Source organism: Polypterus senegalus, chromosome 7, assembly GCF_016835505.1.
Source record: "Polypterus senegalus isolate Bchr_013 chromosome 7, ASM1683550v1, whole genome shotgun sequence".
Taxonomy (NCBI): domain Eukaryota; kingdom Metazoa; phylum Chordata; class Cladistia; order Polypteriformes; family Polypteridae; genus Polypterus; species Polypterus senegalus.
Window position 1 is genome coordinate 125,787,748 of NC_053160.1, and position 15,672 is coordinate 125,803,419.

General features: G+C 38.3%; 1 protein-coding gene across 3 annotated transcripts in view; it reads left to right on the forward strand.

The window, feature by feature from the left end:
• Nucleotides 1-15,672, forward strand: part of rasgrf2b (Ras protein-specific guanine nucleotide-releasing factor 2b) — a 536,042-nt gene that overhangs the window by 498,846 nt on the left and 21,524 nt on the right. For all 3 annotated transcript variants that reach the window (XM_039759265.1, XM_039759267.1, XM_039759266.1), the window contains 2 exons: nucleotides 3,612-3,724; nucleotides 7,343-7,403. In XM_039759265.1, coding sequence (XP_039615199.1) covers nucleotides 3,612-3,724; nucleotides 7,343-7,403 — 174 coding nt within the window. The remainder of the gene's footprint in view (nucleotides 1-3,611; nucleotides 3,725-7,342; nucleotides 7,404-15,672) is intronic.

The following is a 15,672-nucleotide window of genomic DNA, read 5'->3' on the forward strand; positions in this document are numbered from 1 at the left end:
TTCTTATTCTTCTTATTAATATTGTTCCAAGCACCATAGCCAGCATAAATAAACGATCACAATAATAATAATTCTCTCCTCCAAACCTCCCAGCAAGCTCTGTCCTCTACCTCCCAACTCCAGCTCGCTTGCTGGGTCTCCAACAGTCCTCTACATTTTCCTTGATCCAGAAGTGCTTCTGTTCTTCCACTCACGTGACTTGTTAGCACTTCTGGGTCAGATGGAGAATCGTATTTTTCTTCAGAGTGGAAGTACATTGGGACTCCCGTCCTCGCGACCTGTATAAATACGGCATGAGTCCTTCTGTTCCTTTACAACTCCCCTTGGTGGCACCAACGGCACCCAACAGGTATGTGCAACTGAAATCCAAGTCCCAGGATGCCCTGTGGGAATCCGGAGTACCGCCAGATGCCAGGGAAGTGGCAGTCTAGCATTTTGGGAGAGGCAGTGTCCTGGAAATGCTGCCTTCCCCCATCCTTCCATCACAGTGGCGTTCCAGTCGGGATGAGCTACCGGCCGCCCGCCACAATACATAATGTGTGTTTGTAGTTCTTTCCTCTAGTATATGAACTTCTCACTTGCCCGCTGACTATGAATTTGCTTTTTACTTTTAAATGGTGCCTATTTTGTCCTGGTCAGTTACCATAACCTATCTCTGAAAACCTCCTTCCTCAGAGATGTTCATGAAAGGGTATAGTTAAAACAACAGGAGACACTATAGTACCATAGCCTTTTTTTTAGGTTTTTTGTAGGGTATTCATTGGAGGCTCTGATTAGGGCTCACAAGAGACTGAGAGGGGAGTCTGAGTATGTTGGCTTGTGAGTGTCCCAGATAAAAACCAAGATCCAGGCTTTTAATGACCTTTTAAGCACAGCCATCAGCAGTTTGTCTGTTGGGGGAGAAAGTTTTGACCTTGTCAAGAGGTTTACTTACCTCAGCAGTGACATTCATGTCTGTGGTGAATATTCCTATGAAGTCAGTAGACGGATAGGAAGAGCATAGGGGGTCATGGAGTCGCTGGAAAGGGGTGTGTGGTACTCCTGATATCTATGCAAAAGGGCAAACTTCCAAGTCTTTAGAGTCCTGATGCATCATGCCTTGCTATATGGTTGCAAGACATGGACGCTATCTAATGACCTGAGACGAATACTGGACTTCTTCGGTACTGTGTCTCTTCGGAGAATCCTTGAGTATCACTGGTTTGACTTTGTGTCATATCTTAGCCGTATCATTGGCATATGAGTCCTATTAATCTTTGTCTCAAAAAGAAAACCTCCTTTGCTGAGGTGTTTCACTTGCATGTTGTTGAGCCACAGCAATTGCTTCATTTCAACGCTCTGTCTCTTCATCTGTGTCATTAGCACAACTCTTGTTGCACGGCTGCGTTTGCTGCGCATAGGTCTTTCGTAATAAATGATGAAAAAATGTAAAAGTGTATTCATGTGCCATCTAATGGCTTTGGTTGAGCATGAACAGAGCGGACTGCTCCATACACACACACACACACACACACACACACACACACACATAGGTCTTTTGTTTATGTCTAATACTTAAATGGAGTCTTTACATAAGAACATAAGAAATTTTACAAACAAGAGGAGACCAATCAGTCCATCAAGCTTGTTTGTTTAGATGATAGTTAAGCTATCGCAATATCTTATCCAAATACTTCATAAAGGTTGTCAAGCTTTCTGCTTCAACTAAGTGTCTTAGTAGTTTGTTTCAGATTTTCCTGCAACTTTGAAGACCTGGATTAGATCCCCACTTAGTCTCCTCTGTTCAGGACTAAACAGGTTTAATATTTTTTCACAGTAGTTGGAATGCAACTAGTTGCTCATCTCTGCACAGTGCTGTTAAGAACTCTACCAACATACACCTTTAAACAGCAGCATAGAAATTGTTTTTGGACCTGCTTGGTGCTTTTTCATCTAGAAGTACTACTGTTCTCTCATGGTTCTTTTTACCAATGGATATTCTCTCACTAGTATGGTGCATCAATATGAAATATAACCTAAACTTGTCCTATGCGCAACGTATGAAGCCAGTATAAATTCTTTGCAAGACTAAATAGATAAGGAATTTCACCATTTTAAGACTTCTGTGCTGAAGTGGAAGATGTTCTCTTATATATGCAGAGCTGTCCTTTTTAATTTTCTTTTGGAACACAAAATGTGTCTTTTTTGCTATCCATTTTATTGCATTCTAGTGTTTTCTTTTGCAGTCCCTACCACCATGGATACTGTTATTATATTGTGCAAGAGCCTTTGTTAAATTCACGCTAACTTCACCTTGGCTTCAGAAATACTTTAAAGTCCACTCATTTGCTTGAGTATTATTATGTAATGGTGACATTTAACTTATGTTCCATTTACTGAAATGGATGTTCATGGATTCCTGTAGAGGAGGCAATGGACTAAAAGTACTTTGCAGAATATTTCTTCTGCTCATAACTGCTTTTAATAGAATAGAGAAGTCTTTAATGCCAGTTCTGCTTCTTCCTCTGGTAATTATCCTAGAGAATAGAAACAAAAACAATCTCTATGTCTGTCATTATATAAACTGTCCTATTAAATTATTTGACAAAATAATATGGATGAGCTCAGCTGTCTCAGCAGTGAGGAATTGCTCAGGGTCACACCCCTTTCCATTATACTTTACTCACTCTGAGAGGAACACCTGTGGCCTCCAACAAACAAATACTTATCTGTTAAGCAGAAGGAAAGCTTTCCTATGTCCAACTATATAAAGGCAGGGCATCATCTTACACAGTGTGGCAGAAGGCTGTGTCTTTCAGTCTTGCACTGCTCTAACCTCACATTACACTCACTCCTCCCCTGGAGAGCCCCAAAATGTCACCTGCAAGAAATCACTTAGTGTGATTCTTGCACTCACTGCTAGTCATCCTCTTTGAGAGTAGTGGTATGTGAGCTTTGAAGCTCTGGGTCAGAAGAAAGATCCTATCCAGCTGACAAATAAGAGCATTCTCCCCTTACCCTAGAAAGCTGGGCCTCTGACCTTTACTGTAGCGAGTTGGTTATCATACTGCTCAGTGGCACACTTTTTCTCTCTCTCAGCTTCTATTCTGTATGCCCAATTATTACCAGTCAGTTCCTCAGCCCAAGAGCTTCAAGCTAAGATGTGGTAGAAATTTTACAGTTCTCAGGGTAAATTTTCAGTCTGGCCAGTGCTGGCATAGGTGAACACAACAACAAGTATCTTGCCTGGAAAAACTTTTTAATTACAATTATTATATAATTAGGTTTAAAATAACATATTCTGAAATTAAAGATTTAATGTATTTTCCTGAAAGGTCAGTTTTGAGTTTGTTTTCCACAAATCCCAAATACTGCATTGTGTACTATCCAGTCTTCCTCACAAACAATAATGCTACTTTATAATGCTTTTATAATATTTTAAATACCAAAAGAGTGCTAATTTGCAAATTGAAAAAATATAAAGCATTAATGATAGGAACTATAGTCTGTTCATTACTGCTCATTATCAAAATGTACTTATTCTGATTCACGATGGCCCCTAATCCTGCCACAGGGCAGGAACAGGTCCTGGACGGTAAAACAAAAATATGATATTTTATTATATTTTTCAGGATTTTGAGATGAATTACGAATTAAAAATGGGAGTCATTACTCTCTTAGAAGAAGTGTTACGTGACCCTGATCTGCTTCCACAAGAGAGAAAAGCAGCAGCTAATATTTTAAGGTGAGTATTTGGACAATGTTCTTATTGTGCTGTTTTATCTTTTACAGTTTGCATACAGTTTCTACAACTGCGTTCCAGTGTGCAATCTAAGAAAGTTAGCTAAGATGATACCTGAAGAACTCAGGAATGGGAAAAAAACTTTATTTTTGTTGAAAAAAAAAACTTTAGAAGTCACAGATAATCAAATTGAGCCTCACTGGTTTGAATATATATATATATATATATATATATATATATATATATATATGTATATATATATATATATATATGTGTGTGTGTGTGTGTCATTTCAGATATCCAGTCAAATAGACTGGTTTGAATATATATATACACTATAGTTTAACTATACACTGCTAAACATCATTTATGTTTCACAGCTCCAGTTTTCAGAAAGGAATAAAACACACCTGACAGACATATGGTTCTTGTATAAAATATGTATAATAATGACAACAATGTTGAAACAGTGATGAAGTGGAATGGAGATGGTAAACTTAGGTGGCTGCTCTCTGCCTACATGTAAATTCCAACCATTCTTATTCAAAGCAATTTATATATCTGAATTGACCTATATATTCACACAGATGTATCTCAACCAATTTATATATCTGAACGGATATATATACCCCGACCAATCTATTTTAAACAATGTATATATCTCAACCAATGTATTTTGTTGGACAGCTTTCATCTGCAGGCATCCTGGTCGGGATGGGTTCTGATTCTTTACCTGGCCAGGAGACCAGTAGGATGTAAGGACAGGGAGACAAGGCTATAGGCTTCTCCAACATGATAGATGGCAACCTCCCTGGGTGACACTACCAGTGTAGACACCAGCAAGGCACACTGGAACCTGGAGTCCGATAGAGCAGCCTTGTCGTGTCCCATGGGTACCACCAAGGGGTGCTGTAGGGATACGTGATTCCAGCTCTCTGGTATTTCCAGTTGAACCAGAAATGCTTCCATCAGTCTATGCCATGTCACTGGAAGTAGTTCTGGGTTCAAAATAAAAGGAACCACCCTGCCATATTTCGGCGAGTCGGAGTCAGAAGGAAGGAGGACAAAGCTCGCCAGGAGGTGTGGAGAAGAGGAAGGAAAGAAATTAAAGAGGCATTGTATGTATTGGAGACCCATTATGAAGGCTGTTTTGATAATAATTCATGTATTTGAACTTGTGATTTGTGTCTATGTGATGCTGTCTGAGGTTTGGGGTGCTTCAACACCCCCAACTGCTCACAAAATATACTGCTCAAAAGAATTAAAGGAACACTTTTTAATCAGAGTATAGCATAAAGTCAATGAAACTTATGGGATATTAATCTGGTCAGTTAAGTAGCAGAGGGGGTTGTTAATCAGTTTCAGCTGCTGTGGTGTTAATGAAATTAACAACAGATGCACTAGAGGGGCAACAATGAGATGACCCCCAAAACAGGAATGGTTTAACAGGTGGAGGCCACTGACATTTTTCCATCCTCATCTTTTCTGACTGTTTCTTCACTAGTTTTGCATTTGGCTACAGTCAGTGTCACTACTGGTAGCATGAGGCGATACCTGGACCCTACAGAGGTTGCACAGGTAGTCCAACTTCTCCAGGATGGCACATCAATACATGTCATTGCCAGAAGGTTTGCTGTGTCTCCCTGCACAGTCTCATGGACATGGAGGAGATTCTAGGAGACAAGCAGTTACTCTAGGAGAGCTGGAGAGGGCCATAGAAGGTCCATAACCCATCAGCAGGACCAGTATCTGCTCCTTTGGGCAAGGAGGAACAGGATGAGCACTGCCAGAGCCCTACAAAATGACCTCCAGCAGGCCACTGGTGTGAATGTCTCTGACCAAACAACCAGAAAGACTTCATGAGGGTGACCCAAGGGCCCCATGTCCTTTAACGGGCCCTGAGCTCACTGCCCAGCAGCATGCAGCTCGATTGGCATTCGCCATAGAATACCAGAATTAGCAGATGCACCACTGGTGCCCTGTGCTTTTTACAGATGAGAGCAGGTTCACCCTGAGCATGTGACAGAAGTGAAAGGGTCTGGAGAAGCCATGGAGAACATTATGCTGCCTGTAACATCATTCAGCATGAGCAGTTTGGTGGTGGGTTAATGATTGTCTGGGGAGCCATATCCATGGAGGGTCACACAGACCGCTACAGGCTTGACAAAGGCACCTTGGCTGCCATTAGGTATCAGGATGAAATCCTTGGACCCATTGTCAGACCCTATGCTGGTACAGTGGCTCCTGGTGCACGACAATTCCTGGCCTCATGTGGTGAGAGTATGCAGGCAGTTCCTGGAGGATGAAGGAATTGATACCATTGACTGGCCACCACACTTTCCTGACCTAAATCCAATAGAACACCTCTGGGACATTATGTTTTGGTCCATCCAATGCCACCAGGTTGCACCTCAGACTGTCCAGGAGCTCAGTGATGCCCTGGTCCAGATCTGGGAGGAGATCCCCACAACACCATCTGTCATCTCATTAGAAGCATGCACCGATGTTGTCAGGCATGTATACAAGAACACAGGGGCCATACAAAGTGCTGCGTACAATTTTGAGTTGCTGCAATTAAATTTTGGCAAAATGGACTAGCCTGCCACATAATTTTTTCACTCTGATTTTTGGGGCGTCTTTGAATTCAGGGCTCTGTAGGTTGATCATTTTCATTTCCTTTCATGTGGCATCCTTTCGTTTTCGACATTACCCAGTCTATATCAGTATAGATATCCAGGAGGATTTCTTTTTCCCATTGAGATCTGATGTGTTTTCAAAGTGTTCCTTTAATTTTTTTGAGCAGTTTATATATATATATATATATATATATATATATCTCAACTAATATATCTGAACCAATATATATATATATATATATATATATATATATATATATATATATAAATTTATATATTCAAACCAATGTATCTGAACTTATATAAATATATATCTGAGCCAATTTATATATTTATGAACCAATCCTTTTTCCTGAATGGCCCCTCATATATGTATATATAAATTTATATATTCAACATCCTTCTTTTTGGAAATTTGTAAATGGCCACCCTAACATCCACATTCCTGCTCACTAAGCCAGTACAGATTCATCAGCTTGCTATTGGAGAAAGGGAGGAAAAGAGAGATACCCAGAGAAAAATCACAAAATGAAAAGGGAGAACATACAAATTCTTTAGTGTTTCTGTTGTTTCTTCCAATTTTTAAACAATATATTATCTAAAGAATTATACATGTACTGCGGTGGGTTGGCTCCCTGCCCGGGATTGGTTCCTGCCTTGTGCCCTGTGTTGGCTGGGATTGGCTCCAGCAGACCCCCGTGACCCTGTCTTCTGATTCAGTGGGTTGGAAAATGGATGGATGGATGGATTATACATGTAGCTCTATGGGTATATGGTCCAACAATGCTTGTAATGAATTAAAGTATTTATTCTATGATACAGAAAGTAATATATCAATATATTTTGAAAGTCTTAAATGAAACTAAATATTAAGGGCATTTGGTGAGAGTAAAAGCCAAGTAATACTGGAAAAATAGTCAGTAAGGCAATCATGCTGGATGACCTTAGAGAGGTTAATCGTATTCCTCATTGATCCTTTTGTCAGTGCCCTTTCTCTGGAAGACCAAGATGATGCACAACTGAGAATTGAAGACATACTTCAAATGGTAAGTGTTAGTAGTTTGAATTCCAAGAATGCCTTTCTTTCCCTTGAGCTCTGAGAGGGATTTTAATAACCTTTGGTGACTAAGGTCATGATCTATTTTTTTTTTTCTTTAAGTTTTCTACTTCCTTTATTTTCATTTTTTGTGATCTTTGAAAAGTTAGAAAGGCAACAGGTAAGCTGCTAATTCTATCCCTTAGAGTTTTCTTTATTTTAATGTGTAGTTTGAAAACCAATTTATAAAGGTCAGATTGGATCAAGAGGAGTAAAGCATTATCAAAATTCAGTATGCACAGAGGCCCCCAGCTAGCACAATGTGCACAAAGTGCTTAGTATTGATACTTCACAGTTCCACCAAACTGGAGCCATATTCTCACATAGATACTGTATGTGGGTATATTTTCAGGTACTCCAGTTTTCTTCCTACATCCTTAAGATATGCAGGTTAGTTTAACTGGCAATTGTTAACTGAGCTGGTGTTAGTGACTATTGGTGAATGCATGAGTGTGCTCTGTGATGGACTAAAACCTCAATTAAGGTTTCATCATGACTTGAAATCAATGTTGCCAATATGAACTCAGGTCCCATATTTCAGAATTCAATAAAGAAAATCTTTAAATGAATGGATTGATGCAGAGACCTCCCAATTTATACCCTATAGTCCCAGTTTATATAAAATGAAATATCTGAATTTAAAATGCTCTTTTATTTAGCATTTATACAAGAACAATTTGTAGTTGAGACAAGGTAGGTGTAAATAAACCTTATTATCTCAGAGGGAAAATAGTTTGCAGCAAAAATATATAAACATAAAATACTGTAGCGACCCTACTGTAACAGGTTTAAAAAGGAAGACATAGCAGGGCAAAGAAGTGCTTGCAGAACAGTTTATTCGGAACAGTCAAAAGAAAAAAAAAAGGGAATGCACAAATGTAAAACAAAACAAGCAACCTTTAACTTGTACTGTTTACAATTATCTATGAATGTCTCATTATTATGGCCATGAGAGATGCCATCAAAGGAAACTGCGATTCATCACACATATCCCACCTCCCGTCCTGAGGTCATCTGTTATCTTTCTAACCCACACCTTTTCATTGTCCCAGAACCATCTAGAAGTCCCCACCTCTATTCCCAGCCCCTCTATACAGGGTACCACCCCTTTTCTTCTTTTTTACTTCCAACAATATCCCCGACGTCAGCCCTCTGCATCACTCTCCACCCTCCCTGCTAGATCCAATAGCCACCTCCAGGCCTCAGCCCAGCCAGGATGCCACAATATCATTCTGCAGATGCAAGGAAGGAAAAAAAAAAGATTGTTTTCTGCAATCAGAAGGCAAGCCGTGGATTTCTAAGGGCTTAACTTAATCAGTAATTCAAACTACAGTATGTATTGCTAGTGTATCAAACTTTCAGGTTAATCATCCGATTCTTAAAATGATGCATTTACCTGTTTATAAATAGAATGTACTTATATAACCCTAAAACATATCTTATTCCAGGTGAAACTGAAAATATTTTTCATCAAAAATTATAACTCATCATTATGCATTAATAGCTTTAGGACTGAAAGTTTATCCAGATAGTTGTAGTATTCCTAAAAATGAAAGTTCTCTCTCACAGATGTTATTGATTAAATGGCTTTCCAAGCGGTGATGCATGTCGAGGCTTTAAATTATAGGTCTCTAAGAAGATGAGGCTCTTCATTGCTTTTGGAAATTTGATTTACCCTAATTCTCCTAGTGCCTTTTTCAAGAAATGAAACAAAAGAACAAGAATATTCTAAAGCCTTATGCTTGTATGCATAAAATTGACAGACAAGGCAAATTTGTGAACTTTTAATGTCCTCAGTTCATAAAGGAGATAGTGCAGTATAATAGCCATCTGGTGTTGCCAGTGTTACTATGGCAGGAAAGATCATTTTAATTAATTTTAATTTATAATGACCATCACTTACTGAGTAACGTTGAACAGATTGTTTTCTTTAATGTCACATTTGACTATTACTATCTATATTTCTGTGATTAATCAAAATCCTTACTACTAATTTAATATTGGTTAATAGCCCATAAATGCAGTAAATGTCAATCACCCTGAAGGTAAGAAAAGAAAACTGAAAGTTGTGTCATACCGTTGCTTCAGTGAGCATGATGGGTTTGATATTTTACACCAATCCACTTGGTTTATAATACAGTAAATCAACTTGCTTTCATTAAAATCCTAAAGCAGTGAAATCCTGCTTCACATTTCTGTAATATTTTATCTAATACAACACATTTTTTTCCAACCTACTCCTTAAAACTGAAGGACCAGAAAAGCTTCCCCTTTCTATACTTCATTATGGTAAGATCTATGTTTTGTGTATAGTTAGAAGTGATCAAAGTTATCTTCTAGTTAGTTTTTTTCTTTTCTGCTAATTTCCTTTCCTTCATTTTTTCATCCTGTCTTTCATAGATATAATGTTCTCGTATGGTTTCATTTGATTTTGCATTGAATAGTGTGGTGCATGATTTTACAAAGTAGATATTCATTTAAAACCAGGTGAAATTCTTTGGCAGAGTTTTAAAAGGTTTCATTACTGCTTGTTAGAGAAGAAGAACTAATAAACTATTTAATAAAATAATCATTTTTTCATTTGTTTCTTCATTTTCTAGACATGATTGAATTAATCTAGGTCATGAACATTCACTCACTCACTCGCACTGGGCCAATTTAGATTCACCAGTCAGCCTAACATGCATCTCTTGGACATAGTAAAGGAAACACAGTGACCCAAGATAACTTAATTGTAGAAGGAGAGTCTGTGTATACTCCACAAACTGATGCCAAACGCTTCAGTGAAGCAAGATATGTGGAAATCAGCACACGGCTCTGGTGTTTCCCAGAATTGGTCTGTAAATTGTATGTCATATCATTGAGCCTGCACTGAGTAGATTTAGGATGCCATACAAATGAACTATGTAGTACTGTTAACACTGCATTATTGTCCCATCCAAGTTATCCAAAACCAGGGCTTCTTCAAATATGTTTCAAGGTCTCTTTTTACCCATACTGCCTCTCTATACATTTGAACTACTGTCTCAACCTAGTGTTTGTCCAGACACCATATTTTATCCTGGAAAGGCTTTGGGGTATCCTCTCCTTAAAACAGAAATCCCATTAGAAATGCACAGATAAACCTATAGTTATATGTTATACCTCCGTCGCTACTTTCATCCACCTATTTTTACACTTACTTGCCTTTTGGGATATACAGTTCCCAGTTGAAAAGCACTTGCACCTATGAATATTATCCAATAGAACAGTGTAAATGTGCAAGTGGGAAAGCAGGCTTAATAAGTTTGAACTTTTAAGCAATAAATACCTAGTGCCATAAAGCAAATATAATGTGACAATTTACACCATACAACCTGAATCATCATGTAGTTCATATTATGTGACTTTTCCAGCAATTTTCAATCCTAACCTTCATTTACATTATCTTAGCAAGTTGGAAGCAGTTGGCTCCTGTGAAGCTGATCACCTAATGCAGGGGTTCTCAAACTCGGTCCTGGGGGACCCCTGTGGCTGCAGGTTTTTGTTCCAACCAGCCCCTGTTTGGACTCCTGGGCTAATTAAGTGAACTGTTGTTTCCCAGATTCCCTGTTTTGGGAACAATATACAAATTAGAAAACTAAGTTTGGTAAAAAAAAAAAAAAAGTATTAAAATGTACTAAGCAGTTATATGTATTTTTTTCTTTTTAACAGTATTTTCATCTTGATTGTCATTCTACTTTTCTAGGTGTTCTAATTGTTTAATTAATCTGTTATTTACTACTTTGTGAGGCTGACGCTAAAGTAGTTGCAGCCTTTCACGATTGAGTGTTGTTTGTTTGGGTTTCTGCTCTGCTTGTTTTTAAATGTCATTATTAAGATTCAATGAAGGGAGCAAAATGCACAGAAAAGGGCGAAATATAATAAAAAGAGAGTTAAGCATTTAAATCCATAGCTCCAAGTTTCTTATAAATGTAAAAATCATGCAGCTGTGCTTTTCTGAATGTAAAATAAAAGATAAATACTACCAGCTAATTAAATGAGACCAGTGCTATCAGGTGTTGTCACTGATTAGGAATCTGGTTGGAACAAAAACCTGCAGCCACAGGGGGTCTCCAGGACCGAGTTTGAGAACCCCTGACCTAATGTGACATACCCAATGACTCACTGAAACTAGTCTGTTGCTCCCTAGGATAAAACCTGTTTGATTTTAGGAGGGGTGGGCTGTATGTGCAGGAGAGCTGCTCATCTGAAAGTATAATGCACAGAATGTACGAATAAAGACCATGTGGTTTTAAACCTCACAAACAGAAGAGAAGCTCAGTACGTCTCATATCTCATATTTTACACGTTAAAACATAATGGAAAAAAAGACAAAAAAGGGCAAAAATTGTGGCTGAACTTGCCACAGCCATTAGCCCTTCCTACAGTGCTGGCACAGCAGCAGCTCTGTCAGGCAGCATGCTTTTGACTGTCAGAAAAAGAGGTGCTGGAAAGTTGGCACTCGACTGAAAACTGAAGCCCATGTCACATTAATCAACCATGTAACTTGAAATGGTGCAGTGACAAGATCAGCAACTGAGGTCAGCAAATCTAACCTACCCCATAACACAAAGTCATTTAATGTGACATTGGCTTAAGCAGACGAAGATCAGCAAACACATCAAATATATGTGCTGATTACCAGGTGATGTTTATCTTGTAGTTGCTTAAATTCATGGCAATGACTAAAAGCGTTCTTAAGTTTTATTTCTCTCTGTAAACACCTTTTTTGTCTGACCTTATATATATTTAGACATGTTTCTAACCTCATTAGCTTGGGGCACATAAATCTAAGTCCTGCGTCTATCGTACCATTTGCCTTTTGAAGGTCATAAGACTATATTACAGTTCTCACATATAATAGTACTTTGAACCCAGAAGCAAAGGGTTGGAGTGAAGTTCAAAAGTGAAAATCACAGCAAAATTGGAATGATATAGCAAAATGTGCCTGCAAAAACCTTGCACCCAGAAGCTTGTGGGGTTGGGTGATTTTCTGGGTTGCAACAAAGTGTGCTTGTAGTACTATAAACTTTGTACTATATGTGCATTGTGGCAGCATGTCACTTATTTATTTGATTTTACTTATAACATAACAGGCTGTTTTAACATAGGAAATAGAAATAAGGTATCTTTTGTAAAAGTTCTCAGTCACACATTTAAGTGTTTTGCTTCTTCTTGACAAGTTCATCTCCTTTCTTATCTTTTTCCAACAACGTTTCTCACAAATTCAATTTCTGTGAATGGATAATAGTTTAGAACAGAGGCGTGCAAAGTTAGCTCTGACTGCAGGTTTCTGTTCTAATATGAATACCTAATTTTAAATCAATACTTGCCAATAACAGATTTTATTTAATTGTATGGCCTGTTACTGTTTTCATTCTGCAATATCAGGTCATTTTTAAATTGTGGATTTTTATCTTTCCAAGGCTTTTAAAAATCAAGTTAAGAAAATTGATAGATGGATATCATCCAAAAGATTTGTAGTCTGAGTCAGATTAATAATTCTCAGTCTTTTATTCTTTTTCTCTTCCATTTCCAAATATTTTATTAAAACAGACAGTTCACAATAAATACACACAGGTGTAAATGGAAACAAGTTAGACAGAGCACTTGCTGGGTCTTTTGTCATGTGTATCTTATTGCTAACTAGCAAAATACCTGCGCTTCGCAGCGGAGAAATAGTGTGTCAAAGAAGTTATGAAAAAGAAAAGGAAACATTTTAAAAATAACGTAACATGATTGTCAATGTAATTGTTTTGTGACTGTTATGAGTGTTGCTGTCATCAAGGATTTGATTATCATTATTTCTTTCAATCAGGTTCGTATTTGGAGGATGTGTTGTGTTCAACTTACATTCCGTGTTTGTCTAGTCTATCCCTGACCATCTCATCTTTGTTTTCAACCATTGTAAAGATAACAGGTTTCATTCATTGAAGTGTTCACTACCCAAATCGGTACTCGTAAATCTAAGATGTTTAACAGGCATTCCCGGTATTAAGTTGTGGATTTGCCTGCGAATATTTAGCGGCAGCGTATCTATAAACGTAATTTAAACTTAAGCTTTACACCTTGCTTTCCTATTGATATGTGTACAAAGGCTTGTTCAGCGTCAGAGGGTTGTTCCTTTCAACAACAACAACATTTATTTATATAGCACATTTTCATACAAAAAAAATTTAGCTCAAAGTGCTTTACAAAATGGAAAATAGAAAAATAGAAGACACAGTAAAAAATAAAAATAAGTCAACATTAATTAACATAGAATAAGTAAGGTCCGATGGCCAGGGTGGACAGAAAAAACAAAAAAACTCCAGACGGCTGGAGAAAAAAAATAAAATCTGTAGGGATTCCAGACCATGAGACCGCCCAGTCCTCCTACTGCATCAATAAGCAGCTCGTCTTCTTCTTTATCTGAGACATCACACACAGCATGCACGGGTTTACCTTTCCCAGTCCTGCAAAGTCAGTTCACGTGAGCCGCTGGAAGTACATGCATCAAAGGTTCTCAGCTGTGCTTGTGCTATCTCGTGCGATCTTGTGATGTCCACGGCTTTATTTAATGTTAGCTCAGACCCGGCACTTAAAAGTTTGTGCCAAACACTATTCTATCACTGACCATCTCATCTTCGTTTACATAAGCACAGTCCTTCACCAGCAATTCTAACTCCGTTACAGCAATTTTAACTCTTCGTTTGCATAAGCACAATCCTTCACCCGTGAATATTTAGCGGCAGCGTGTCTATTGGATTGCTGCTGACAGATGGCCTTATATGGGCAGGCACTCAATTATGTGGGAGGCGTGACGATGAGGGACGCAACTCCACCTCACATGGCGACCAAGCTGCAGGCTATTGCCGTATATATATACGTAAGTAGGTTCCAGTTATGACCGTTGCATGTAGAATTTCGAAATGAAACCTGCCTAACTTTTGTTAGTAAGCTGTAAGGAATGAGCCTGCCAAATTTCAGCCTTCTACCTACACGGGAAGTTGGAGAATTAGTGATGAGTCAGTGAGTCAGTCAGTGAGGGCTTTGCCTTTTATTAGTATAGATAAGCAGCAATTAAAAATAGTGGATGCAGCTGTTTAAGGTGAAAATAAGAATTTTCAGGGTGCTGAATATTAACAAATGTGACAACTAAAATAAAGCATGAAAAATATTAACTTGTACAATGAGTGCTTTAACAGCAACAGTTGAACAAAAACTGTCCAGGACCAGCTTTGCAGACCCCTGCTTTAGAATAGTGACCACATAAAATTACATTTATTGAGCAGATAGTGCAAAGAAGTGATTAGCTTGCAAAATGTTGCTAGGGCAAGCACATTACTGGGTTGGCACAAGGCAGAGTAGGTATCAGGATAAAAAGTGTGAATCACACTAGCATTCTGAAGAGAGATCTAGTGTATATGCTTGTATGAGAGCTGTGTTTGTAGGGAACATTGTGCCCTGTCTGTTTGCTGCATACACCAGAATGAGCCTTACAGAAAAGAGAGAGAGAAGGAGAGAAAAAAGAAGCAGCCTGTGCAGAAGAATGCAATTGCCAAAGAGAGGGTAAGGCCAAGGGTGATAAACCAGGAAAGAGTTCTTGGTATCATGCTGACCCTTTAAGAAGTCAGACAGAAGACTGTAATGCTTAGTGATTACAGCCATTCAAGGCCTACTAAAGGTCCTCTGGGCAAAGGGATAATACAGTAGGTAATACTGGAGGCAGTTCTAGCCTGCAATCCCTGTACTGCCACCCCTCAGCCCAGAAGTGATTCAGATTTAGTCAGAATGTTCCTCAGGAAGGGGTTTAATGCCATCTCAGTGCCAAACTCAAATTGATTCTAGAATTGAGAGGCACATTTATGGCAGTTGATTTTGAGTACTGGAGCAGTAAGCAACTTGGGAAGCCAACCTACCAGACAGATAAAGGAAGAACACTTGTATTGTAGGGAATGGAGAAGCACAATGTTATTTTTTTTTACCTACTTTGATTTGGAGCTAGTTTTTTTTTCTTACTCTGTTTCTCCCTTCCTATAGGTCATTTAGTACAATAAAGTTAATATTCTTGTTTACCTTTTGCTTCCTTGGACTTATTTAGAAAGTAGATTCCAACCATCACACCTTATTAAACATAAACTATTAGCAATTAAGGTAAATATCAAGTTCTTTCTTAGCCATGGCTGCTTATTATTTTACATTGCATAAAATTTGAA